We start from the raw sequence: 26,961 nt of genomic DNA on the forward strand, positions 1-26,961 counted from the left end.
AGGGCTTCGCGCACAGCGTTCAAAACAGCTTGTTTTAACTGCTTGGTGTAATACTTACCCGTGTTATGTCAGGCCTCCGTGATCTTACATAATTTCTGTGTTGACATTTAGGCGAGAAACTGCTGCGTGGTCATTACGAAATGTTGGCTGCGTAGTACGCGGACCTCGATGGGCGCAAAGCGTGACCTCCGACCCCGGTTGACGCCGGGGAAACTGTACCCCAGTAGCTCCGTCCGCCAAGACCCTTTTTTTTTTCAACGCTCCTTTCCTAATTGCGCGGTCGGCCTGAACGCCGGAATAATATGGGGCGAGAAGGTTTCGTCTCCGAGAACGCGTCGCTCGGGTATATAAGGACGGCAGATTCCAGTGGCGGTGGCATCGCTCGGTCTTCAGCGCTATCACATCTTCCGTGCCATAACCGAAGAGCTTTCTGCGGAACTTACTTCCTTGAGGAATAGACAGCAAACCAACGCACAACGACAATGGTAAGCTCACCCCGTCTATCAAAATATTTCTCTGATAACAAACACGAAGTGATTTCTTTAATAATCGAAGACCAATAGCCTTTTTATCAAATTTCCGGCCACACACATCTAATTTGTGGCTAGCTTTAGCGGCAATATGGGTTTAGCATATAGATGATAACCGGTAGCGTGTTATAGTAACAGAATGGGTGCCAAGAGTCGGCAACCGTAGTCGAGGCCTACCGAGGAAAACATACTTTGTGTGATTTGTTCGGGGAAATTCACAAGCAAAGCACGGGTAATTGTCGATTGTTGGAACTTGGGTCACAGACAACCGCTCGTCTTGCAGTTTACATGCAGAAGATGATGGTGATGATGATGGCGATAAGGATGGTGTTGTCTATTGAAGATGCTCTAAGCTTCAGGCACTGAAACTCCTGTATTGGAATTTACAACTTTAGCAGGGACCAAACAACTGCATCGCTAAATTTTCATACTTTTCGATTGCTTATTCCATTTTCCATCATCATTTGTAATTAGTTTATGTCATTCTTTTGTCTTTCTTCTCATTTCTGCAGTCTTTGAATCTGTCACGCATACTGTAATATTCTACATGTAAATTATAGTTAGGTTATAATGTGACAAAAAGCGCATTTGTAAAACTGCCTGCTTCTTCCGAATTCGTAATTTTCGTAAATTCATCATTACCAATCTACCGTTCTTGTATACTAACTGATCTATTCTCAAATATATTTTTGAATTGTTTTACATTTATTCCTTACTTCACATTGAACTGCTTGGATTTTTTTGGCCAATCCCTCCGAGAGCGTATGTGCCGCCAACTCTGAGGCATCGACATCTACATCTGCCTTCGATACAAACATCAACACCCTTGGCACGCCGTTACCTCGCAGAAGTCTCTGATCCTGGCCCTCACCGTTCTGGCCGCCTGCTGCACCGCGCTGGTTCACGCCGGAGCCGTAGCCCCGGTTCTTGCCCATGCGCCCGTGGTGGCAGCACCCGTGTACGCAGCCCCGGCCCCCGTGCTGGCAGCGCCCACCGCCGTTTCGTACCAGTACTCGCACAAGGCGCACCATCCCGTGGTTGCTGCCTACCCGTACGTCGCGCCGCTGCCATACATCGCGGGTGAGTTTGGCTGCAGCGCCGGCACAGTCGATGTGCGACGGTCAAGATAGTGTATGGCTACGGGTTAATTCTGAACACTCTGGATTTCCCACTCCGGGCTGACCCATTCAGCCCCGGTGTCCCCACGTGCCGACAGCTGCTCACTTTTATAATGGGCTGACTAGGGTCCACAAGATATCTCAACGACAGCTCTTATTGCAGACATCCCAGGGGTGACCGAACATCCCAGGGTGACTCGTTAAAACCCACGGGACATGAAGTACTGTGGGACTCTGGATTACTTTTGACCGTCGTGGGTTAATTAGCCAGCACCGAAAGTGCCGTATGTGGATGTGAGTGCGTTTGGCGCACACTGGAACGCGGTCTACAGTTATAAACAGTAAATTATATATATAGAAGTTTCATTGTACAAAGTACCGCAGTGATTTCAAGCATGCTAGTTCTCTTAATGCTTTTTCGCATTATTTTTTTTTGCATCCATTCTCAGCAGTTAAGCTTCGTGCCTTGTGGGGACAAATTCCGGAGCACCGAAGCAGTCTTATACCTGAAGCTAACTGCAAAGTCTATTGTGTTTCCCGATTGTGCGCTGTTATACAGTGAAAGCTCGTTAATTCGAACTTCAATAATTCGAATTTATGGATAATTCGAACTGTACGATTTGGTCCGGCCAAGCTCCACAGAAGTGTATGTATAAAAAAGTCCGTTAATTTGAACGCGAGAAGGTTCCCTCACGGATAATTCGAACTACGCTCGCCTGGCACACGGCCAGAGAAACGCGCCTACTGTGTACACACAAGGCTGTATTGCCTCCGAAACGTAGAGAACGGCGAGAGAAGGTAAAATCGGAAAAAAATCTAACCGACGCGGGGTCAGCCAGAAGGCAGCGGCGGCTGCCGCCTCTCCGTTCTACGTAACCTCCGAGACTTCATGCCCGTTGCGAACCTCGGAGGCTTTGGAAATCTTGTACAGCTGCTAATGTTGTGCGGAGATGGCACGGCAAGTGACATCGTGACACAGCGAATAAAGTACGTCGCAGCTGCGCTTGCAATCAAGAACCAACGAATCAGGGCCTTCGCCACCTTCACATGTTCAGCGTCGTTGTCTCGGCAGTCTTCATCGGTTGTGCACGTCTGTTTTCAGCTTAGGAGGTATCGGCCATCGCGATTCATTGTGATGGTGTTAAGCCTCAGCTAACGTTCGTTTCGGTGGACATCGGTAGTGTGGCACAGTCGGACCCAGAGCTTCGACTTGAAGATGGCGTGTGCCCGCGGCACACGCCATCACTTTATGACACGCCAAATTTCTGACATGCCCTACTGCTTCCAAATCGCAGTGGACTGTTGCTCTCCTTCACTTTCGTTAGTTCGAACTTTCGTTAATTCGAACTGAAGCGGCTTCCCCTTGCGGTTCGAATTAACGAGCTTTTACTGTACTTTCCTGCCAGCAATCTCCGAACTGCCTTACTAATCTTCATAACAGATCCATTCGCGTTTCCTTTGCGTGCCTCTAAGACCCATGACCTCAGTCAGGATCCGTAGGTCCGCATTTACTTCTAAATGGACGATACGACACTTTTGTAAAACATTGCGCAAACGTTTTTGGACTATTGCTTCACAGTTAGCACGCGTCGTCATTGTGACGCACTCTTCTCCTTAACCTGGCGTTATCAGACCGCGTGATATAGCTTCCAGAGGCATGGCACTGCCCCTTGTGGAATTATAATCTTGCGCACGTATAGAAGCCGTCACAGCATTAGAGCAGCACCATAGTTCTTCCCGATACTCTGACGCTGAGTGTCAGGGCGGTAAGTTTAAATTTTAGATATTAAATGCTGTGCAGGCCTGGCGACAAATCAGGTTGAGCGTCTCTTACAGTTCTCATTGAAGAGTGTACGGCAGCTAACTGGCCTTCTCACTGTTTCTGTACATAGGTTTTTTTGTTGTTGTTGTGTTCATATTTGTGTTCACTGACAGAGTTAGGATTAATACTACTGTAATTCTCTGTTTACTCTTTCCCACACCCATTGCTGAACGCTTAGGCTAGAACGTTGTGATTGAACATGACTTATTACTTTGCTTAATGACAAATGCTATCTATATTTCCAATATGGTGGCTGCTGCGTACAAGAGTGGCAAGTTATATGCTAATTTCATTGCTTTGGTGTTGTCTTGCAGGCTGAAGATTGCGGCGGAGGAAACAGACTCACCTGCCGTAGCACTTGCACAGCGTTCAAAAGGGGTAAAAATAAACTGATGGTGCACTGATTCCTAAAACTGGTGTGTCATTCTCGCGTGTTTTCTTTTTTGTTTTAACATGCACATAACGGATGTGTGGACATGTGAGACGGTAGGCGTCACATGCCACACAACGCATGAAGTCCCAGTCATGCCCCGTTAAACCTCCATACGTGGCCTCCAACCTCCATACCAGTGACCTCACGCCCATGAAGCGGGCAGACTGCCAACGCCGCCTATGTAACTCAACCGCTGAAAAAGTGCATTGTTCGAAAGGCTGTCACGCGAACTATCTTGAGGGCTACTGACAGCGTGGCTTAATGCAAACAACTCTGCTAATACCTGTTACTCACCTTGGAAGTTGTGTTCCAACAATATTATTACTCGGGGCACTTCATACATCTTAACTTCCATCAAGCCTTTGCCCCGACGCTAACCACGAAACTTCCCATCCAATATGACGTCTACACGCTAATTATGCATGGTTTGACCAAAGAAAAGAAAAAACAAATATTTCGTAATCTACACTTTGTTTTGCCATGGCCCTCCAGTATTGGTCAAACGTTTTGTGGTTGCTTCCACATTAACAACCTGTCACGCGACGCCAGGCAACCGCCAAATTTAGCACGTCAAATTGTTCACTGGCGCATGCCCAGTGACCCCAGATGGCATCAAAGAGGTTCAGCGAGGGGCACACAGATCGAGTGGAACATACCAAGTGCTCCAAGTAGGCATCAAAGAGTTTCATTGAAAAGCGTACTTACCCTGTCCCGCTTCTACTGTGGCCCATGTCGGTGTGAAACAGGTTCGTTGAAAAGCAGCACATAGGTACACGCTATCGCATACTCAGTGACCCAATTTGGTGTGCCGGTTGGTCCCGAAGGCTGTTCCCTTAGCACAGCAGCCCGATGCGCAACCCAGTGTCCCAGGTAGGTGGGAGAACGGTTGTATACATACATACATACATACATACATACATACATACATACATACATACATACATACATACATACATACATACATACATACATACATACATACATACATACATACATACATACATACATACATACATACATACCTCATTCACACTATTATTCAGATAATTCACAGTAACAAAATTCAAATTAACGCAATGAAACACTTTCGAAGTCGGTTGCACGTTTCAGAAGTCCTTATGTGTGTGAGCAGCGCGTTTCAGGTCTTTAGGGCCGAAACCTGTCCCGAAGAGTGTCCTTGGACCTTTTTCTCTGTCCGGTGGCGATAGTCTTGTCTGTCAAGCGCGGTCACGAGCGCTTTCTTACCATAGTGTAATGGAAACACTCAAAGTTCAATGCACGCTTAATGAATTTCTTGCTTTAGTTTATCGTTTCATGTTTATGTAAATTCTTTGTTCCCTTGTTGGATTGTCACCGCCATTGTCGAAAAAAGGAAGACCCACTGCTTTCACGATATTCTTCTATTGTGATGAAGCACTAAATTTATCAGTAAAGTGAATGTTAATTCTCGCGTAAGCTCATCGCCTTCGTCACTCACTCACACTAACGCCTGGGAAATGGCTGTGAGTGACTACGAGTGAGAGTACTTGTGAATGGGTATGCAGACCTAGGAATGCATCGCTTCGGAAAGGGGAACTATCGGAGTTTGCCGCAGCATTGATCCTTTCGCAGATATCATGGATGTGGTATTGTCGTCGCCTTGTGGCATACATACATACAATATGTCGCAGCCCATGTGGCACAAGCTAGGTCACACACCATCTTACGGGGGCATTTTCTGGCATATGCATAAACTATGTTGAATGCCGGGATTTGGTCTCTGTCCGGTGCGGCGTCATGGATGGCATGAAGCCATCAATCCCATTTGCATTTCGGGGCGATGTGGTATCCTGCAGTAGAAACACTCGCCCACAGAAATATGTGATCGTGAAATAGAAGTTGCATGTAGGCTATTCATGACGTTCTTTAAAAAGGATTTCTTTAATATGTTGTTTAAGCTGATCTGCAGCCATACTAGTTGCGAAAGCCTACAAAATGGAAGCCTACAAATTTGCTATCGCAATCGATGCTTCGCCTTTCGAGAGAAACCGCTACTTTTTTACTTCGGGGCCATCTCCAACGCCACCTATTCAGATGCATGTAAAACGTAGAAATGTCTTTGTGAGGCAACCTGAGCACCAATTTTAAAGAAACTTGTGTTTAAGAGAGAAAACAAAATTCTAGTGACTAAAGTAAGCAAGCACCGTGCGTTATCCTTAATGCTGCTTCTTCGCCTTGTTACCAGTCAGTCGGTCGGTCGGTCGGTCGGTCGGTCGGTCGGTCGGTCGGTCGGTCGGTCGGTCGGTCGGTCGGTCGGTCGGTCGGTCGGTCGGTCAAATAACTTTATTAAAGTCCTGAGGAGTTTCATGCCGTTGGAGATCCCACGCGGGGAACTCCAAATAAAGCTTTAAAGAGAGCAGCTCTTAGGCCCTAATTCCAGGGTTGAGCATTGGCGTCGGCGTCCCTTGGCGTAACCGTGCGAAATAGCACAGCGGGGGATGAAATAGCGAATGAGGTGCTCAGTGGTGGATGAAAGATGGCGAGAGCAAAGAGAGCGTGAGGAGGAAAGCAGAGGAGGAGGGTACGGCGAAAGTGTGAGAAGAAATGCGTAGTGCCGCGCAAGACGTGTTCTGCGGTGACGATCACTACGAGATAACGCCAGAGTAGCGCACGTCGTCTGTTCCCGAATGACGTCACCGATACCATATACGGAAACAAAGCGCTGCGTGAGCGGAGGTCTTTCTGCTGCAGCTGCTGTGAATCGCGTCTACGCGCAAACCACGCGCTGCCTCTAGCGATGGCGAAATGAGTTATGCCGAAATACAAACGCCAAATCAACGAGGTGCACAGCACATGCCTGTACAAACCACAAACGTTTACGCAGCGATGTCGCAAGAACGAAGGTGATGTATGATGCTTGTCGCGGGAACAATTGTTACGACAGGCGTATGCACAGAAAAAGTACGACATGCGTAAAGCAAAACTTAGGAATACTGTACTTCTTATGTCACAGTGGGACATACAGATTCAAGAGGATTGGCCAAGAAGGCGCACAACCCCAGTTGCACACACTGTGTGGCAAACCAAATGAAATAAAATAAATGAAAGAGTCGGTTAAACATGATTCGCCATTACATCAACGGATTGGTGTGCCTGTGAGCCGACATCATAAACTGAGGCTTCATGTAAGAATGTACCTTTTGTGACCGAGAGCAAAGATACCTGATCAGCCTGCAAGGGTTATATCAGCCCGTTCGCTGGTACTTTCATTTGGTGCACATATACCTTTCGAATATATATCCGCAAATATCTCCGCTGAGCTCTCGACTGAAGCAACAGCACTCAGTGCCCAACAACCAGGCGGCCACATCAAATCCAGGAAAGTAGGCAAAGTAAGCCTCGCTTTAAAAAGTGCGGGAGGGAGATTAGGGTTCGATTCGAAAACTAGGAGACGAACGCTTCGGGACGAGAGGAGCGGTCTGGGACTCGATTTTTTCGCAAGAAGTAGGAGCGTGAAAAACGCCAATCTTTTGTGTTTCAGTGTTCCACAATTCCATTTATTTTAACCTCTTAATTTATCGTTGGTTCTCAAACTGTTCAAAGACTATATCTAATTAATTGACAACACCTGTATAAAGCTGAATATTGTTCTCTGCTTTTGCCACCCCTTCCTTTCTGTTCCATTGCACAATAGTCCCTCTCCTTTTAAAGCATTAAGGGTGCCCTCACCCAGCGCTAACATGCCGCTTATTCTCTTGGCCCTATTGACGGAAGTGAAGAAGCAATATTCTACGAAGTAGACCGGTCGTAGACGCTTTTTCTCCCGAAGTAAAATTTGGAGGACGCTTAAGCTTCGCCTTTAAGAGTGAAACGCGATAGAGAGAGAGAGAGAGAGAGAGAGAGAGAGAGTTTATTTCTAATGAGGTGAGGAGACTTCCTCGTGGGTGGAGCACTTACTTCAGGGACCCATTGGCTCGCGCCACTCCACGTGCCCGCCGGATCAGCCGTCGCTCCTCTTGCGGGTCTAAGCTGGTCAGTGCAGTCTCCCAGGAGGAAGGCATAGGCGAAGAAATAGGAAAGTAACCCTGAGGATGTGGGCACTCCCAGGTGCAATGGTATGCTGTGGGCTTTGCTCCACAGTAGGGGCAGTAAGAGGGCAGTATAAGGGATATCGTGTGGGGCGGAATAGCTGAAGATAAAAGAGACAGGGAAATGAATTAGTTTGAAATTGTCGCCACGCGACAGCATCTTCTCGGTTAAGGAACTTATGTGGGGGAGGGAAGTGTCTCCTGCTACTTCCATAATGTTGTAGAATTTCAGTATGGTTCAGTTGTTCTCTCAGTGCACTGTCTAGGTTGGACAGCTCTTCCCATGCCACTCGGTTAACGAGCTCTCGGGCTACTGCATTAGCGTGTTCATTACCATGGAGAGAGGCATGTCCAGGTGTCCATACGATATCCACCCTGCGTAATGCTGCGGGGGGTAATGATGCAAGGATGCGGTGTGTGTAGGGTGTCACCATTCCTTGTGGCAGAGTCCTGCAGACGGTTTGTGAATCAATTACCACTGTGACGGGTCCGTCCAGATCTGGTATGGTTGAAGCATGTACGATGTTTAGGGTGGTAGCAGCCTCTTCCGCCGTGCCATCGACCGCAGTGTTGAGCTTGGCCGAAGCCCTCAGAATGTCTCTGCTATCTAGTACGACCAGACATAGGGCTCGTCTCTGTGGGTACCGGGCCACGTCGGTGTATAGGACAGGTGTCGTCGATGTGTCATCGCTAAAAAGTTGAGCCAAGGCTTGTGCTCTTGCCTTTCTCCGGCCTTTATGACGGTCAGGGTGCATATTCCGGGGAATTGGGGCCACGTGAATTTCATTGCGAATGCTAGGCGGAGAAGTGTGCGGTCTTCCTATAGGGGTTTTCTTGCTGTTTGGTATCCCAACCGGGATAGAATGAGGCACCCCTGGATTGATCGTTGGAGAGATTGCCATTGGCTGTTAAGATGACCTTCGAGTAGTTCGCGCATGGTGTTGTGCACCCCGAGTCGTAGTAAGAGCTGCGTGGACGCATGTTGGGGTGGTCGCAGCGCTGCCTTTAGTGCCGTACGCAGCAGGATGTCCATGTGGTGCGTCTCGGTCGGAGTCAGGTTGTAATAAGGGAGGTGGTAGGCTAATCTGCTAATTATGAGGGCTTGCACAATACGGAACACATCCTTTTCCTTGGAGCCCTTGTCGGCGGTTTGTAAGGCACTTTATTATGTGCGTTACTTGGGTGGTTTGTTGGCGGAGAATGTGTAGGGTATGTGATACATTCAAAGATCCCTTAGTGTTTTTCACGCTTCCCGGATACTATATATGTAACCGTAATGTTCACCGGGAACCGCTGGCGGTGGACGCTATGCACGAAGGGCGAGCTTTGCGGCCTGTTATTTGTGATGGTGTGCTAGGAACCGAAGCGGCCGCACCACTCCTACTACGACAAACCTGAAACGACAGCTGGACAACGCTAACACGTTAAAAGGGGCTTGTGTTTGAGCTTTCGCCTAACAGAATTATGTTTTATAGTATGTTCAAATTGAAATCAGACACTCTCATGTCTGTAGGTTTTGTGTAAATCGTACTTTGCGATTTTCCTACGTATTTTACCTTGAAAAATTCAATTATTTCAGTAATTTACTTGGGCCACATGAAGGGCCTGCGTGGTTCGAAATTCTTTTTTATTTTTGCCGAGGTGATGTCCGATGTTCGGCGCAGGACACTGGACGCCGACGCCGAATTTTCTGCGACACGGACGTTTTAATGCTTTGGCTTTAAAACAACTTTGTTGAAACGTTGGCTCCAGTATGGTGCATCCGTTGTTCGTCTGCTGTTGATCTCTTGAAATCTCAAGCATAGCGCGAAGCTCTGTTTTGTTTGGACATATCGGAGAAGAGGGAGACGAAGAAATCACACAGAGATGAAAAAACTTGTATTGGGGTTAATACTCATGTAGCTGCTATAGTTAGGTTATATAGTATTACATCGAAGACTTGTTTAACACAAGCAGATTCAAATGGAAAGTAACCAGTCACTTGAACAGAGCTAACCATTTATGTAGACTTGAACATCAATACAACGTCACTTGCTTTGTTTTTTTATTTTTGTAATAGTTGGCGTGTGATTGTTATGAAACGGCAGGCCAATATTCTAACATTTTCACTATAACTATCGTTCCTGACGTATTATTTTAGCTGCAGACATTGAATGCGACCATTACAGTGATCGCGACAGGGAATTCGCGCCATAATCTCATCTTAACCTCGTGGACAACTTCCTGTGGTTATGAAGGGAATGCTACCGAGGCAAAGCACGCACAAGTGAGAGAGCTTCTGAAAATAGTCCCGCGTTTTAATCCACGTCCGGTTAGGCCAAGAAAGAGACACCAGACACCTTATTAGCAACAGGTAAGTAAGGCAGAACATACCAATGAGTGTAAAAGTTTGCTTATTTTGCGGCTTTTCCCTTTCGCGTAGCGGCAGACGCGAAACCTTCGCACGTGGCAGCGTCGACTCAGCGTCTGTTCCGAGCAACCAAAAGCACTGCCAAAGCTGCCGTACTACTTGGAGCGGTAACACATGTGCAGCAGCCGTGCGCCCGTATCTTTGCTTTCATAGCTACAGAAAGTTGTCCGCGAGTATAGCAACCACTGCTCTTGCTGGGAAGTATGAGCGGGTAGAGTTCCGAGACAATGGGAAAGAGCGATTTTGACGTGCATCCAATTCATCATCGCATGAAGCGTTTGCAGGCAGTTTTTGTTTCCCATTTATAAACATGGGCAGCTTTCAATGCCATCTCTATGACTTTTTGCCGGCCACGTAGAACAATGGGCTAAGAGAGGTTTGCCGTGAACAATGGGGAAAACGTTGCGTTGGCGACAAGCCACAATTACAACGACCTATCTGTTCCTTCTCTTCTTGAAATGTAGCCATCTTAAGTCACACTTTTCTTCAAGAACCTCTGGTAAAGGTAGCAGCAATATTTTTTCTTGAAGATATTGCTTTAAGGAAGACACTGAGATGGGACATAAATGTAACCTTAGTCGCGTGTAGCCTGAAACACGGAAAATCCAGTTGAATAACCTCTTCTTTGGCCGACATAGACCAGTGCACTTGTCCCGGAAATCAGGGTATGAAATATGCTTGCTCTTTTGACTCTTATCTGCCTGATACGCTCTTCACTGGTCAGTGCATGGATACAGACGCCAAAGATTGAAGAATGTTCAGGCAAGTACATCTTCCTCTGTTGACCTTCACCATGCAACAATGAGTTAAAGTGGCTGACTGTTGTGGATTCGATGCTCGTGTCAGTCAGGACGAACGTGATTCTTGGTACTTCTCACCATTCACATAAATGGTCACTGAAGGTGCGGTGGGAAAACATTTAGTTTTTTGCAATTTCATATATTTATTATAGATCACTCTGCTGGACCCGGAGCATTGAAACTCTAGTAAATGATCATGCACTCAACAAACACTAACTTCAAACACGGTGATAAACATATGGCTAAATAGGAATGAATGAGTAATATCCACAAACATATCACATAATTGCTACACCTTCAAGAAGCGTGCTACATGTCCTTTCAACCGAGAGAAAAAGATCGCAATATATCTTTGTGGCTTTGTTCAAAGAAAAGAAGAGAAAGTGAAAGAATCGAGGAACGGCAGGATTGCTAACCAGATGGATGTCCGGTTGGCTACCCTGCACAAAGGAAAGGGGTTGAATGACTGAAAGAAAAACAACATGGTTGCAGACAGATGGAGGTTTGAAATGATGAGCAGCAGGTGAACAAATTAAGCCACTGGTTCGGCAAAAAATCTTGGCTTCGTCACGGTAAGAATGGCCTCCCTTGACAGGATTCTTTTCTATCCTTCTTACACAATGAATAGGAGCCTAAGCCAGTAAGAAATTGTGGGCTGAAAGGTCGGTAGCATTGGGGCTTTTGCCTTTAGAGAAAATTCACATCATTAAAGTCTGTATGAGTGTGATGGCAACGCAACAGCACTTGATGCTAGATAATGCTGATCCCGCTGTAGTACAAACGTTTACTTACATTCGTCGGCTAGTCTATGCAGATTACATTGAGTGTGGTTACTGAGCATTCGGCACAAGTTTTCATCCTTCCTCTGGCGACAGGTCCTGTGGGATTAAAATGCTCAAAAGGCCGTTTTTTAAAATGTCCTTCGACACAGTGGGCTCTGGAGGTGCTGGGTTGTCGATCCCGGAAGTTGTCATATTCCATTTCGTTCATCGCACTTGCCGCGAAGTGAACAATCTGCTTGCGCAGCCCCTTTTCCCAACCTGTAGAGCTATTTCGTGTTGAAACTTTCGAGTACCGTCGAATTAACCGCGAAGATGTGTCGAGCGTTTCCCATTGAACAGAAGAATGCGCGAATGAATGCATGCATGGATGTATGAACGATGAATGAATGCACCAATAAAATAATGTATGAATGATATATGGTCGAATGACGGAATTCGTGGAATAATGCAGGAACAATGTACTGAAGAATGAAACCTTCGTTCTTTCTAAAAGGGGCCTGAAAGCAATGCAAGCTAGATAGCTTGTACGATTCCATGGCTATAGGTAGCACGAGCATGACACGGACAGAGGAGCCAATGACCACGAGCGCTCACTTTGACAGATCTTTACGTTCGATTAATTTCAATGCCGATTCAGTGTAAGTGCTAGTGTAATCAGAGGAAGTGCTTGTTACTTTATAGTGAGTACAATTTATGGCTCGTGGTTGAGTGCTTCTCTGTGGTTCATGCTCGCGCTGAGCGTAACCACAAAATGTGCCACCAGGCTCAGGGAGACGCAGTCCAGGTGGTGACAACTCTGCTTGTGTAAAGCTGGTGAACGTCTCCAAGAACTTATGGATGTAGTTTACCACATAGCATTAGTGGTGGAGCGTCTTTGCGAGGATTACCCCGTCAGGTATCAAGAGAATGGAACACCAGAAATAGGATTGGTAGCATAAAAAGCGGGGACATACCACGTTGAAGCGGCGTTGTTGGTTGACGGAAAATTATTCGTGCCATCTAAACTTGTGTTTATTTTGGTAGCACTTTAGTTTGCTTATTTTTTGTCTTCTTCAGATCTCCAAGTTTTTCGCCTGAGCAACATCACCATCAAGGACGCAACGATTTCAGAAACCATGACCGTAAGGTTCACGATTACACTGAACGAAACACTCGGAGATAACCCGAAACTGAAGCTTGTCTTGCGTAAGAAGAATGGGATGAAAATTCCCTGCTTCCTTGGCTACGGGAGTTGGTACGGTTCTCTTGGCAGTATACAGTTCGATTTGGAGAAGCTTAATGCAGAGAAAAACGCGTATTAACTTGTACGCGACGCCTAAAAAAGCATTAAAAACAACTTCAGAGAAATACTTTGTCATTACGTGGTTTTCTCAAGGGTCTGATTCACAGACCTGTGGGATTTATTAATGCAGGTTCAAGGGATACCATCAACATTGTTCATTTACACGTGCTGAAGTGAATTTAGCGAAACAAAACAATTTTAATTGCCGAGTTAAAGTATGTAAGAATTTAAACTGACATTTAGAAGTTATTCGTCTTTTCAGACAACAAAGTGAGAATCAGAAATGTAACTTCGATGAAATGATTTACTTGTTATAGAAACTTTCTGTCAAGCAAAGCAAACTTTAGCTAAACTTTAAGGTGTTTCCTTAATGTGTGCAGTAATTAGGTTTTGAGCCAGTATATCAGGATATATCAATGGGGAACACGATCCCATAGAACTGCTCGAAAATCACTCGCGAGCTGCTGCAGCAATGCCTCCTTGGTTGGCGTGGGCGTATACTTCGATATTATGTCTCCGGCACTAGTATATGCGTTGGCTGGCGTCGCGACAGCTCAACAAGTGCGCGGCTCGTATGCAATACTCACACATGCACGTGGGCACGGCATTAGAACCAGAAGTCTATCATCGATGCGTATGGTGCTATTGTAACTAGCCTGTACAAGGAGGTCGAGACGCAAAGCCAGTGATGTGCGCCCAGCGCTTTGTCGGTCTCGTTTCGAACGAGCTTTTTGATTCTTACGCGAGAGCTTACAAAACTCATTTGTCATCGCGAAGTAGGTATATAGATACAATATGTGCGAAATAGCACCGAACGTCTCCCATGTATGTATGTATGTATGTATGTATGTATGTATGTATGTATGTATGTATGTATGTATGTATGTATGTATGTATGTATGTATGTATGTATGTATGTATGTATGTATGTATGTATGTATGTATGTATGTATGTATGTATGTATGTATGTATGTATGTATGTATGTATGTATGTATGTATGTATGTATGTATGTATGTATGTATGTATGTATGTATGTATGTAAGTATGTATGTATGTATGTATGTATGTATGTACGCACGTACGTACGTACGTACGTACGTACTTTCTTGTTACGCACGCGTAGCTCATACGTGATTTAAATATCTAGCTGCTCGCATATTTGTATTTACCTTTTGCCCTCTGTATATTCAAAATGCTTATTGTGCCTGTGTCGCTGAACTTGTTCTTTGTGACATTTGTTCTGCTATTACTCGAACAATATGTTAATGCCTTGATTTTCTTCATTTCGCTGACAGATAGTTGCTCCCCTCAATATTTAACCTTGATGAGAGGTCCCAATACTATCATTGGCTATTGGACCTCCTTTTGTATTTCATATGCGTTAGAAATTTATTGGTATTGCGTAAAGCAATAAATTGAAATTGAAAGTAAAATTCGATGGTTTATGGAATATCACAAACGAAGATAATTGTTTTAATTATTGAAATGTAATTGAGGAGTATGGGAATTACGAGATACCCGAATCTCTAATTCAATCAAGAAATAGAGGACAACAGGGATCGGTACATACCCAGGCGCTCATACCCAGTGTATACCCAGTACATATACTTCATACCCAGTGACCCAAGTTTGTGTCAAAGCGGTTCACTGAAGAGCTGCACATATCCAGGTAAACTAAGTTACCTAATTGGGCGTAAAATACGTCCATTGAAGAGTGGCCAAGTTGATGTCAAGAGGCTCATTAAAGAGTGGCACATACCCACTTGAACATATCCAGAGGCCCAAATCGACATCAAATAGGTTAGCTGAAGCGCAGCCCATACCTAGTTTCACGTATCCAGTGACTTAGGTTGGGGTTGAATGGATTCATTGAAGAGCGGCTCATACCCACTTACATATGCCTCCGGAGGCCCAATTAACATCAATAACGTTAATTGAATTGTGGTGCATACCTGGTATTACCCAGTTACTCAGGATGGGTTGAAGGATAGGATAGGATAGGAATAAACTTTGTTTGTCCAACGGTTATTGATGTTGGTGCCCGAGGCTAGGGTGCCAGGGGTCCAGGGTTGAAAGGGTTTCATTAAAGAGAGCCAGATAAGCACTGGCACATACCCAGTAACATAAATTAGCCTGAAATCACTGACGTCATTGAAGTCCGCCACATAGGCAGTGGAACACGCTCAGTTATCCAAGTTGGCCTCAGAGAGATTCATTGAAGAATGATACATACTTAGTTACACATACCCAGTGACCCAAGTTGCGGTCAGGTTCACTAATGAGCAGAACAGGCCAAGTGGCGTAACCTGTGCTCCACGATGCCATCACAGAGGGGCAATGAATAGTGGCACAGGCGCTCTTTGGTAAATGTCCCAATGCCATATATCCGGTGGCACAAGATGGTCCAATGATTGGTTTCGCACCATGTTCCAGCAGCGCCGCAGCCTGATGTCCTACCCATTAGACGGCCCATTCCCAGTGGCCGACGTTGGCGGGAAAATGATTACAGACAGCTATATTGATCGATCGATAGATAGATAGGGTAGATAGATGATAGATAAATATGTATGTTATCGGTATATAGAAAGTTCCCGGAAAGAGCGTCAAGTAGCCTAAAGAATGTTAACCACCCTTGGTTAACATGGTTGCTCAAGATTTGCAGGCCGCGTTTCCATCTAGTAATATTGAGATGAAATTCTGCGGATGCGAGTACTTTGGAAAGCACTCATCGAACAGTATTGACGTGCTCCTGTTTGCACATTTGGTGTTGCTGTTATTATATCGGATTAATAGTTTCGGCTGAGCCGCGCCTTTCTATTACTTTTCAGCACCTATAAGCTTTGTGATGGAACGACTGAACAAGAAAGAGCCTTAACACAGATGTGGAAGAACCAGTGCCCAGTGCCCGTCTTCGAAGAGACCCCGTCAATAGATGCCATGGTTATTCCATCTATACAGTTGGTTACTGGCGTAAGTATAGAACAAGTGCATCATATCCACTGGAAAATGAGCCTGTGCATATTTGTTTTCTCAGAATTCAGTGTGCTCTTCGGCTTAATGTGTAAGCTTGCAATGGGTTCGTCTTGAAATCTATCAGAAATTTAGTATTTATACTTAATGTTACGGATGCCACCTTTATTGTGGTAAATAAAGGAACTATTATCCATAAGAGTAAGTATTTCTGCTTGCAGGAGGAACATTTTGCAGTTTTTTTCCTGTAGCGCAAATAGCACAAGGACGTAGAAAAAAAAAAAACCCAGAGACACACACAGGCCCTAACTTCCAGCAACAATTTATTTCCGGAACGAACGCCACTTTTATACCCTCGCGTTATCTTTTGCTTTTTTCTTTTTTTTCACAAGCACGTGTCTACCGGCAAGGTAACAGATAGTACAATGCACTTGCCCGCTAGGCTAAACCTAGTATATTTAACACATGCGCAGGCATTTCAACTGCTTCTGTGATAGTGACGCTACGCTTTCGAAAGTGTTTAAAAAATGTGAAGGTGTTACACGCCTAATCTGTGAATTTCTTAGTCCACTTGATGTGGCTTTCGAAGTGGCACTTGATAGGAGTATCCGCTTTCTCAGTCGAAATATTGTGCTGCCTGACGATCACATCTGCTGGCGTTTCCAGCCTAGAGTTAAGAAGTCTCTCTATCTTACAGTTCTACTCATTCCAATTTTATTAAAAGGGAGATAGCGAGAATGTGTTTGAGCAATGCAATAAAGAAGTCGTGCCTTCATTTAATGTCTTCCAGTTTTCAAGAACAGTTTGTGCGTTTGAGTGAGGCTGGGTTTCCAAGAAATTTGATTGTGTCGTTTGCTGAAGCATTGCTCGGAGCGACGCAGTCAACGGAGGCTGGTTTCTCGACGTCAGCTAGCGCACAGTCGGTTAAAATGTTTTTTGCAGTAATTCCATACATCTACCGCCTATCGCATAACTTGAAGATAGGACTACACCGAAAGGTTGACAAACAAGCTTATCATCTTGTGTGGGAGAGCAATACTTTATAGTACAATAAAGGAGGCGTGCGAAAAGCGGCCCAGAAAGAGAGAGAAGAGCGTAAATGCAGACAGGTAGACCAAACAAGCATCCGGTTTGCTACCCTACACTGGGGGTAAGAGAAAGGGGAAATAGACGGAAGGAATGAAGCAAGTGATCAGTGCATGTGCAGTGAGGCGCCGTGACAACAAAGTCGAGTTAGGTAGTTGGTGGTCTGCGTTGATGACATATGGGAGAACCAAAGGGCCAGTGGTCGTGCTGCGGATAAGAGGCTGCGGGTGAGCCATGGGGCTTACTCGAGACTTGCCAGCAGTGGTTTAAGAGCATCAGCACTTGCGCTGCACTTGATGCTGACGGAGTGTGCAACTTGCTGAAGAGAGTACGTTAACTGTAGGACATGTGATATTTAAAGAATTCCGTTGCCCTGTGTAGTTATATCGGACAAACGGGCAGACACGTTAATGATAGGCTTAGGCAGCACTCCATTGAAGTTAGCAAGCCTTCGCCGGCTGGCTTTCTCGCAATTCATTGTCACAAGGGTGGACGCGTTCCCCGCTTTGAAGATACAATCATTATTGTGAGAAGCAAATGCGAATTAACTCGTCTTATCACTGAAAGTGGTCGCATTATAGAGTTTAGCGATGCTTGTGTTAGAAAATCGTCCCTGTCACTATCAAAGAAGGAGTTGGGGTGTCTGCGCAAGCATTGAATATAATAGTTTTTGCCTAGTCTGGAAGTGTGTTATACTATCATGTGCTCTGTTACCTTGTCAGTAGACACGTACTTCTGAAAAAAAGAAAGAAAGAAAAAGCGAGGGTATAAACGTGGCGACCGTCCCGGAAATAAATTGTTTTTGCAAGTCAGCGCCTGTTTGTCCCTCGGTTTCTCTTCTACGTCCTTGTGCTATTTGCGCTACGAAAAAAAAAACTTCAAAAAGAGCGATGTAGCCACGTCGGCTCAATGAAAAATTATGAGATAAAAGCCGATGGCGGTGAGGTAAAAAATATGAACTATAATTTTTTTATCATTGACGAGGACGAAAAATACTGTGAAGGTAAGTGCAGAAACGCGTAAAAAGTAGGAATGTTAGGGTGTATGTGTGTAGGGTGTACGTGTGTGGTGTAACTATTCCTGGCAGGTGTCCCGGTTCCATAAGGTTTGTAGCATGGTCTCGAGCGAAGTCTTTTTGCTTTGTACTTTTAGTTTTTTTTTTGAATTTCTGTATTATACAAACTGTGATTGTATTACGCTTGCAATTTGATTTGCGATTTTGGTTTCATCACTCCGGTAAGTTGTGATTTTAATTACACGAAATGATCATTCTTAAGTTTTACGGAAACTTTACAAACTTGCACTTACAGACAACATATTGCTCGTCTTTGAGATGGAATATTCAGGAAGGCCGACGTCATTTGCAAGAGAAATCGAGACGCATATTCAGCTAATTTTTAAAGTACCATCAATTAGCTTCTTAGTCAGTTATTTTACGGCACATGTTACAATTTACGAATTGCAGCCAGTGAGCTTGCAAGGCGTTCGCCCACTTCATTTTGTTCCCAGCTATTTACCATCCACATCACACGACCTCAAACATCAGTAAAGGAGTGTAGCTTGCTTGTCAAACAAACTGCATCAGACGCGAGAAGACATGCCACTCGCACTGGCATTCAACAAGAAGCAGAATTGTGTACCTAAATAATTAAATTCTGGTGTTTTGCATGTCAAAACCACTATCTAATGACGAAGTGCGCCATAGTGGGAGCTCCATATTAATTTCCACCCCCAGGAGATATTGAATGTGCACCTATATGTAAGTAGACGAGCACTTCCTTAGAATTTCGAACCCATCGAAATGAGGCCGAAGCATCCGGGATCGAAGCGCTCAAACTCCATCGCAGCAGAGGAACGTCACAGCCACTAGGCTATCGCGGCGGGTGAGATTTACACAAGAAGAATTATTAATAAAACATCCCCGGCATAACGGTGCCAGTGAGGCACGATGAAGCGATTCGTTGAACAACCTGTCATCTACTGCATTTTCTACTATTTCCTATTTGTAATGTTTCTATGCCCTCCTTTTTGAAGACGGGGATGTTACCGGTGGCACGCTTCCAGCCTGCTCGCCCTCGTGTATTTGTCTTAATTTGCATATATGTTCTGAATTAATGATTAGTAATCTTGCTTTCTTTTTTCTTGCAGTTCGCCCCGACGACCATTAGCATTAAGTTTAAGGTGACCAATGGTGAAAACATTGTTGGGTGCCAGTCTCTTAAAGTAAAGATAAGACGCGGTAAACGGAAAGGTCCCCACGGAGTGATGGAGAAAGCCACAGGCTTGGAGGAATAAGAAGTGCTGACATGCTCTTAGAGCTTAAATCACAACTAGCAGAAACTTTCCATGTCATGAAACAAAAACATTCAGGGCTTGTGCGCCATGTAAGTTCCGGCTTTTATGACTGCCTGGCAGAGTAGTTCACCTTGGCGCCAAAGATTGAACCGGAGCATTCGGATATTGCAGGAATCTAATCTGGATAGAGAACAAGCAAATTCGCATGTTTTTCCAGAGAGAGAAGACGTAACTGTAGTTTGTTTTTTCTACGAAATAAAGCTGGTTCGACATAACTCTTGGTCAGGAATCGTGATTTCACCTTTATACGTGTGAGATTCGAGGTCGGGTCGGCGATTCTCGAAAATGACGTAGATGCAACAGCAGCCTCTGATGTGGCTTGGTTCGAGTCCACCAGTTATTCTTCAGGTTAGCAGACTTCCCACGCCAACTGTGTGCTGATATGCTGTATGAGAAAATGAAAGTGTGCGTAAAAAATTTACATAAAGTTACAGCTGTCCTTATAGCTCCGTTTATACAAAGGTACGTGTGGGTGAATGCTCTTTTTGCATTACACATAGACTCGTTAATGATTGAGAAGAAAGAAGAGAAGCGCGAAAAATAAACAAGGACGAAAGGAGTACACAGGATTGGCGCTTGCTTCCAAGTGAGGTTTACTGAAGGCGTATTGAAGACGCTGGATTGACGTCATCTTCGCGCTTGGTATTCAGACGCTACGGTCGACGCGCGAGGGGGGCTGAGCTTGAACGAAAATTTAAACAGTCACTGCGGCGCTGATACACGCACAATCGAGAAAAATAACTTGAGGTGATGAGCGATACTGTCGTAGCCTTACAAACCCCCCTACATCTTCCAATTCTAAAACCTCTTCAGCGTTCTTTAAAGGACTCAATCACACCGGCGACTCGCGAAGCTCGTGCGACCACGTTGGTCACAAAGGGAACCGATCGCAGCAGTTCGCAAATGGTCGCTTTGGCCGAGAATCGACCGCTTTGGGTCAGTCGTTCGGGGGCCGCTCAATTTCTCAGTCGAGGGGCCGCAGTCGCAAATCTGCTGAACCAATCTGTGACGTAGGAGCAGGACGCCGGAACACGCTGACATTCAGTTTACGTGGGGATGGCGGCGCTAGCAGACGCCAATAGCAGACGCCAATAGCAGTCACCGAGACACTTCGCTGTGGCGATTGCCAGTCACACTCGCTGGTGTCAACACCAGTCGCCCGGGAATCGCGACTCACCAGTAGCGGTCGCTAGGCCGCACTCTGACAATCATCGGCGTGTAAGCGTCCTGGTCTGATTCGCCATCGTTTGTAGAGGCGGCACCCCCCGATGCTCCCATCGTCCCCTGGATGTGGTGGACGCAGGGAAAAGCACAAGGATCAGCCAAAGGAACAGGGCGCAGGTCTTTGCCGTCGTGTGGCCCAGTTCGACCAGATGTGAAGGACAGATGGAGTCGGTGCGCATGTGGATGTGTGTGCGCGTGATAACGTGGGCTGAGGTGAGGGCACGGGTACACTTGCAATGCTACTTTCAGACCAGACACGTGGGATGGCCTGATCTGCGCCCGATGTGATGGACGACGAATCGTTAGGGCCAGCGAGGGTTTCGTATTAGTAAGATATGCACAAAATGAGAAGGCTCAGCCCATGTTTCACCGGCTCCGGGACAAACAAACTCTACGCCGTGTAACGTTGCACGCTGTATAGTTTCCCCAAATGGGGCTCTCTGAGGAACATGGTCTTCTTGTCGTGGGCGCAGCGCAAGCAGACAAGAATCGTGGACGTTGGCCCAGCGACGGCGAGCAGTGTGCCTTTTATGGTTTTAATAATTCCTCTCATATCCCGCCCTTCCTTAAAAAGCAGAAACCAGGAGCTTCTGCTACATTTGTCTGATATCATAGACGAAAACTCAGGCACGAAGGAGTGATGTAGAAGTTAGATGGCATATCTGAGTGATATATTCCACCCGTCAGATCAGGTGTGTAGTCGGAGATCCGCAACATGACAGATGTCGCAATGTGTGTGGCTTAGGGTTGCATGCGGGTAACGAAACTACACCAGAGTAATGTATTTTGGCCTCGTCGTCGTTTCAAAATTTCGCTGCTCGTTGTTTAAATTTTGCAGAAGGTTAAACATCTGCTTGCATGAGTGGAAATGTAGGAGTTGCAAGGGTGGGTAGAAGACTTCCAGTGGGAAACACCGACGCCACGGCGAACTTAGCACGCTTTCTAAGTGTAACTCCATTGGACTGAAACAAGTGTTTAGCGCCTCAAAGCAACACAAGGACCACAAAGACGCTGTCCGCAGGTAACAAAAAAATTTTCACTACTTCGGGCCTGAAAGCTCGGTACACAAACCTTTTTGCATGCTGTCCCCATTGGGGCCTGGCTCCTACGGCAGAGAACCAAACCCTCGAGCTACTGCTGAGCAGGAAAACGCCGCAGCTACAGAGTCACCATGGTGCGTAGCTTACACGCTTTGACGGCACGAGATCGAAGATTTCAGCGAGTTTCGGCGCACACTGCATTGGAATAGGGAAATCAGATTTGGACAACTGCTAAATATTTCTTTTGATCTGATGGGCTAAGTACGCGAAACGCACAGTCGAAAATCGACTATGGTTTAAGCCATAAAGCTGACGTTAGAAACAAGAAGTAACACGCCTGCGCGGCACAGGCAGCACAGTCACCGCTTAAGTTGGATGATGATGATGAAGCAACATTTACTGGGCCCGAAATAAATCGGTGGTGCACGCAGGCACCAGACGGGGTGGTTCCTTAGTTACGGGACCCATATATATATACGTTCCCAGCAGCTCCTGGCCCCTGTCTGTCAGTGCGAGCTGAATCGGTAGGGCGGGACTGGATAACAAGGTCTCCCATCGCTCAAAGGGTTGGGGATTGGGTGTGTTGGTGGGAAGGGGAGGAGGGGGGTTCTCGAGTTCTGTGCACTCTGCCAAGACGTGAGGCAGGGTGTCCTTTTCTCTTCTGCGAAAAGAACAGAGCATGTCGTATTCCGCAGGGTACATGCGGTTCATGAGTATGGGAGTTGGAGGAGCGGCTCCATCTCGGCCCCACGCACTACAGGGTGTCCGCGGCAAAGTCTGTTCGCGTTGCTTTCGCGAGATCCATCTGAACTGTGAGCCGGGCGTCGACGGTGAGCAGCGGCTTGTGCTGCGGCGTGTCCTGCTCCTGGTACTGCCGTCTGCTCAGCCCGACGTTGGCCGGTTACAGCCACGCGCGTAGCTCTACGACTCGCTCCTCCATCAGCGGTTCGTGCCTTGCGAGGTGGCGCCATAACAAAGAGCAAGCACAGCTATCCAGACTACGCGGCGCACAGATCACATCCCTTGGCCCGTGGCACGGTTCGTTGCTGTTGCTGATGATGATGTCGATAGAGATGTGTTATTGGCATCCCCTTTGAAACGGGCTGGTGACAAATAGTACGCTAGCCTGCTTGAGTTAACCGGGCACAGGTACATTAAGCATGCAACTGCTACATGGAGCTGCTTGCACGTCGGGACACCTGGTGGAATATAACGTAGATGTAATGCAAAGTTCGTAGGTATCGACGCTACGTGGCGCACATTTCACATCGCGTGCTAGATGGCACGATACGATGCTAATTATGATGATGATGGTTTAGTGGCATTCGCTTTGAAACGAGACGGTGGCAAACAGTCATTTAGCCTGCTGGAATTAATCAGGTGTGCCATAAACGTTTTTCATTGGCGCAATGATTATACATCTCGATAACCTTCTTGTTCTTCCTAAAGACTTCTGTATCTATGCAACTATTGGATCATGTGCCACCTGGCTTAATAATGTGTAACTGCAATGCAAAGCGCGCACGCACAGACACTGTGCGGCACGCATGTCACCTCGCAAAGCATGTGGCATGATACGATGACAACGAAGATGATGATTTATTGGCGTCCCCTTCGAAACGCAGCGGTGACATAGTCACATAGTCAGCTTGATTTGACAAGTCGCACATACGATTCTAATGGTGGTGATGATGGGGATGATTTATTGGTTTCCCCTTTGAAACCCGGCTGTGTTTCACCTAGCTACCTAGCCAGCTTGATTTAATCAGGTACACAACGTATATATATATTTCTCCTTCTTTATCGTTTTCGTCTGTTTCTTCTTCAAACCTACTTTAACTGCCTTGTGCATCTGCGCCATGGAGTTCTACCTGAGGTAATAATGCGCAACTGCAATGCGAAATGTGCAAGTATCGACGCCATGCGGCGCGCATGTCACATTGCGTGTCTCCCCGCGCGCTAGCATGCGTTTATAGGGGATATTTTTTCGCTGCATGCTAGCACCTGTTGGCATGGCTCAGGACACGCTTAAGTACATCTAGTAACAACATTCCAAACGAGGCACACGATAATGGGGAACAGAAAGCAATGTGTCTATGGGTGCGGCAGAAATTTCTTTGCAGGAGGCGGTGAACATATTATCCATATTAAAGCGACCCGCAACAAAGTGAAATCCTTCAACAACCTCCTTCAAGAAGCCCCAAGGAGCCGGTAGCGCATCTCGGACAGATGACGACGCAACCATTTCTGGAAGGTAATTGATTGATCGAAGTTGTAACATCTCTCTTAGAAATGGAGTGTTTACATCACGAAAGAAGAATAACCGGGAGAGAAGTTGCCTCACAAGAAGGTTAACTAGGTGAAGTCCCCCACTCTCAAGAGGAAAAATAAAGTTATTACGTCGCATGGCATCAACCCGTGAGCTCCATGCGCTGATAGCAGGCACACGATGAAAAGCTTGCAACCTAAGCCGCGAGCTATATAATACCTGCAAGACATACATAAGTCGAGCTGCTAGGAACACATTGACGCTTCAGCTTGGCTAAACATGGACAACTACCACCCCTGGAAGTTGTTAACCTTGCGTTGTAGTTCTGCAACTTGCGATGACCAGTGTGGATTACTATAGCCATATTGAGAGAGGGGTACACCTAAGTACGCAAAGTCTTGTCTCTACTGAATACCTGCGAAGTGGGTTGGTATCGTACATCATCGTTCACCAGCGTGTCCGTCAAATGGTCATTCTTCCCGGGATCAAAACTTTTTTCTTTAAGTTACATGGGGTAACCTCTACTGTCAAAACAATGCTAGAAAAATGGGCTGTTTCGTGCTGTGCTCGACTAAGTGCGCTTGTGCCAGCATGTTTAAAGGATTGATCATGGTTTTGTGGATTGTATGGATGCCGTATTCTCCTGGCACATTTTCCAAACAACGTTTAAAATGATTTAGATGTCACACCATACACTAATCGTTTCCTACCTTTTAAAGATAACTATGGCCCACCACGTGACATGTTCATGGTACTTGGCCTAGATAGACTTTGATGCAGTAGAATGGGTGACGGGCACGCTGAACAACCTCGAAGCACTCCGTCGTTTTTTCAGGGATCTGTTCCCAGTGTTCGTAATGTGTATGCTGCACAAGCAGCAGCGCCAGACTGGATGCTTTTATTGGACGCTTTCACGTGTTTGCCAGACCTTTAAATGTGTTTTCAGGTGCCCTAAGTTTCAGTAGCGCTTTGTTTTTCTTATTTTGTTGCCTAGTCTGCTCGAATGTAATGACAATAATAATAATAAGAGAACTGGCGTGGCTCAGTGGTAAAGTAGCTGAATCCCACACAGTGGGCCCAGACTCGATCCCGACTTGGAACTGGGTATGCTTTTTTCCAATTCCCGGCGATAGTTGCTACGGACACCGGACGCAGGCAGAACCGGTCGTAAAGAAAATAAATAAAACGGCGACGGACACCATCGCCAGCCGGAACGGTTATCGGAATGAGCCCATAACAGCTTGCGCTGTAAAAGTGAAATGTTGTTTGCCGTTCGAAGAAGCCGGTGATGAAGCACTGCGGGGCCTCGAGACGCAGATAAACGGCTTATGCGAAGCGCGCTGTGGATGCGGGCGTTGAACAGTTAAATGCTTTTCCGACCCGGTCTAGGGGCAGTGCATTCACAGAAGTATTGGAGAAAGTCTAGGAGTGATCCTTTTTCCGGAAGCGTTACGTGGAGCTTACAGAGCACTCAGAAATGATATTTAAGTGCCTTGGAACACTATGCTCAGTACAAAGTATTTGACGCGATTTTGTACACCTTTCAATGGCACGTGCTGCTGCCGCACTGCATGTGGACGGAGGTGCCAGTCATGGTGTGTTAGCCTTTTCCTATGCTATGAGGCAGTGACGTTGAATACGGAAACTAAAGGAAAACAAGAACTGTGGTCGTGATCGTGCCTAAGCAGTGTGATAAAGTGTCGAATACTCCATGAGTCAGCTTTAGGCAATGTCACTAATTTGGTGGTGTGATGATCAGAACAGGGGTTGTCATTATCCGCAATAGCATAAGAAGAACTTATTTTTCGCACACTACGAACTCCACTCAGCGTGCGCAAACAGAGCTCATTCCGAATGAGTAAATGTACCCCCTATGTACATCTTCGCCGCCCTCCAACCACATCGCCATGCCTTCCAGCCCTCAAAATTACCCTTTATCTTTTCGTAGTCGAAATATTACATGTTGCGGATTTTTCTGATTGCACAAAATGGGAATCATATACAAAAACCAACTGTTAGTTACATTAAGAGCTGTTGTAGATTGAGCAATGCGCTAATATATCTCGGAATTAAGGCTGTCAGATTCTTCGGCATCTCTGTCTGATTCACTCTCACGCTGTTTATCTTTATGTGCGTGATCATTGTCCTCATGTAAGAAATTGGAACACAATATGCGCGAAAATTGAGAATAATTCGCAGATTCTACATTCACTTCAATCAGGCTATTCTAACGCGTAATATGTTTAAAAATATAATATTATTGCAGGTTTTACATGCACCTCAAGTAGGCCGCGCTGCCTGTTTACTTGAAAATCGGAAAGTGAGAAGAATCCCGATAAAAAAATTCCGAAGAAATTGCTGCTGTTTTTAGTTAGCCTATGGACAATTTTAATAAAAAGTTCGACACAAGCTCAAAAGCCATAATATACATTCTGTATGCTTCTTTAGAACAGTCCATGAACACGAACATCTTGTGTACCCTCTGTTTATGATGGTCAGATGCTTTCTTTTGCACATTAGTCAAGGAAGCTTTGTTTATTCATTCAGTACTTCGGTAGGCAGGCGTGTTTGTTGCCCCTTAACTTAGTAAGTGAAAGGCACCCGACAAGAACGCCTGGACATAGATACATCAGCACAACGTGCGCGGCCCGGTTTTACCCAGGCTTCAGCCACTCGAGAGTTTAGCAAAGATAAATCTACCCATATATCCACTCTTCGTAGTTTTCGTGACAAGCCGTTCAGCCACCCCTTTCTTATGTAACATAGTCTG

At 45.9% G+C, this 26,961-nt stretch overlaps 2 protein-coding genes across 2 annotated transcripts; both read left to right on the forward strand.

Moving 5' to 3' along the window:
* Nucleotides 1-370: 370 nt before the first annotated feature.
* Nucleotides 371-3,883, forward strand: LOC139050964 (uncharacterized). The gene is made up of 3 exons (XM_070527877.1): nt 371-485; nt 1,379-1,610; nt 3,785-3,883. Exons 1-3 carry the CDS (start codon nt 483-485, stop codon nt 3,787-3,789), a joined length of 240 nt encoding a protein of 79 aa, XP_070383978.1. The 5' UTR covers nt 371-482; the 3' UTR covers nt 3,790-3,883.
* A 6,880-nt stretch (nt 3,884-10,763) lies between these two features.
* Nucleotides 10,764-19,867, forward strand: LOC139050625 (uncharacterized). The gene is made up of 4 exons (XM_070527213.1): nt 10,764-11,142; nt 13,019-13,196; nt 16,076-16,217; nt 19,452-19,867. Exons 1-4 carry the CDS (start codon nt 11,055-11,057, stop codon nt 19,596-19,598), a joined length of 555 nt encoding a protein of 184 aa, XP_070383314.1. The 5' UTR covers nt 10,764-11,054; the 3' UTR covers nt 19,599-19,867.
* The last annotated feature ends 7,094 nt before the right edge of the window (nt 19,868-26,961 follow it).

Source organism: Dermacentor albipictus, chromosome 10 (assembly GCF_038994185.2).
Source record: "Dermacentor albipictus isolate Rhodes 1998 colony chromosome 10, USDA_Dalb.pri_finalv2, whole genome shotgun sequence".
Taxonomy (NCBI): Eukaryota; Metazoa; Arthropoda; class Arachnida; order Ixodida; family Ixodidae; genus Dermacentor; species Dermacentor albipictus.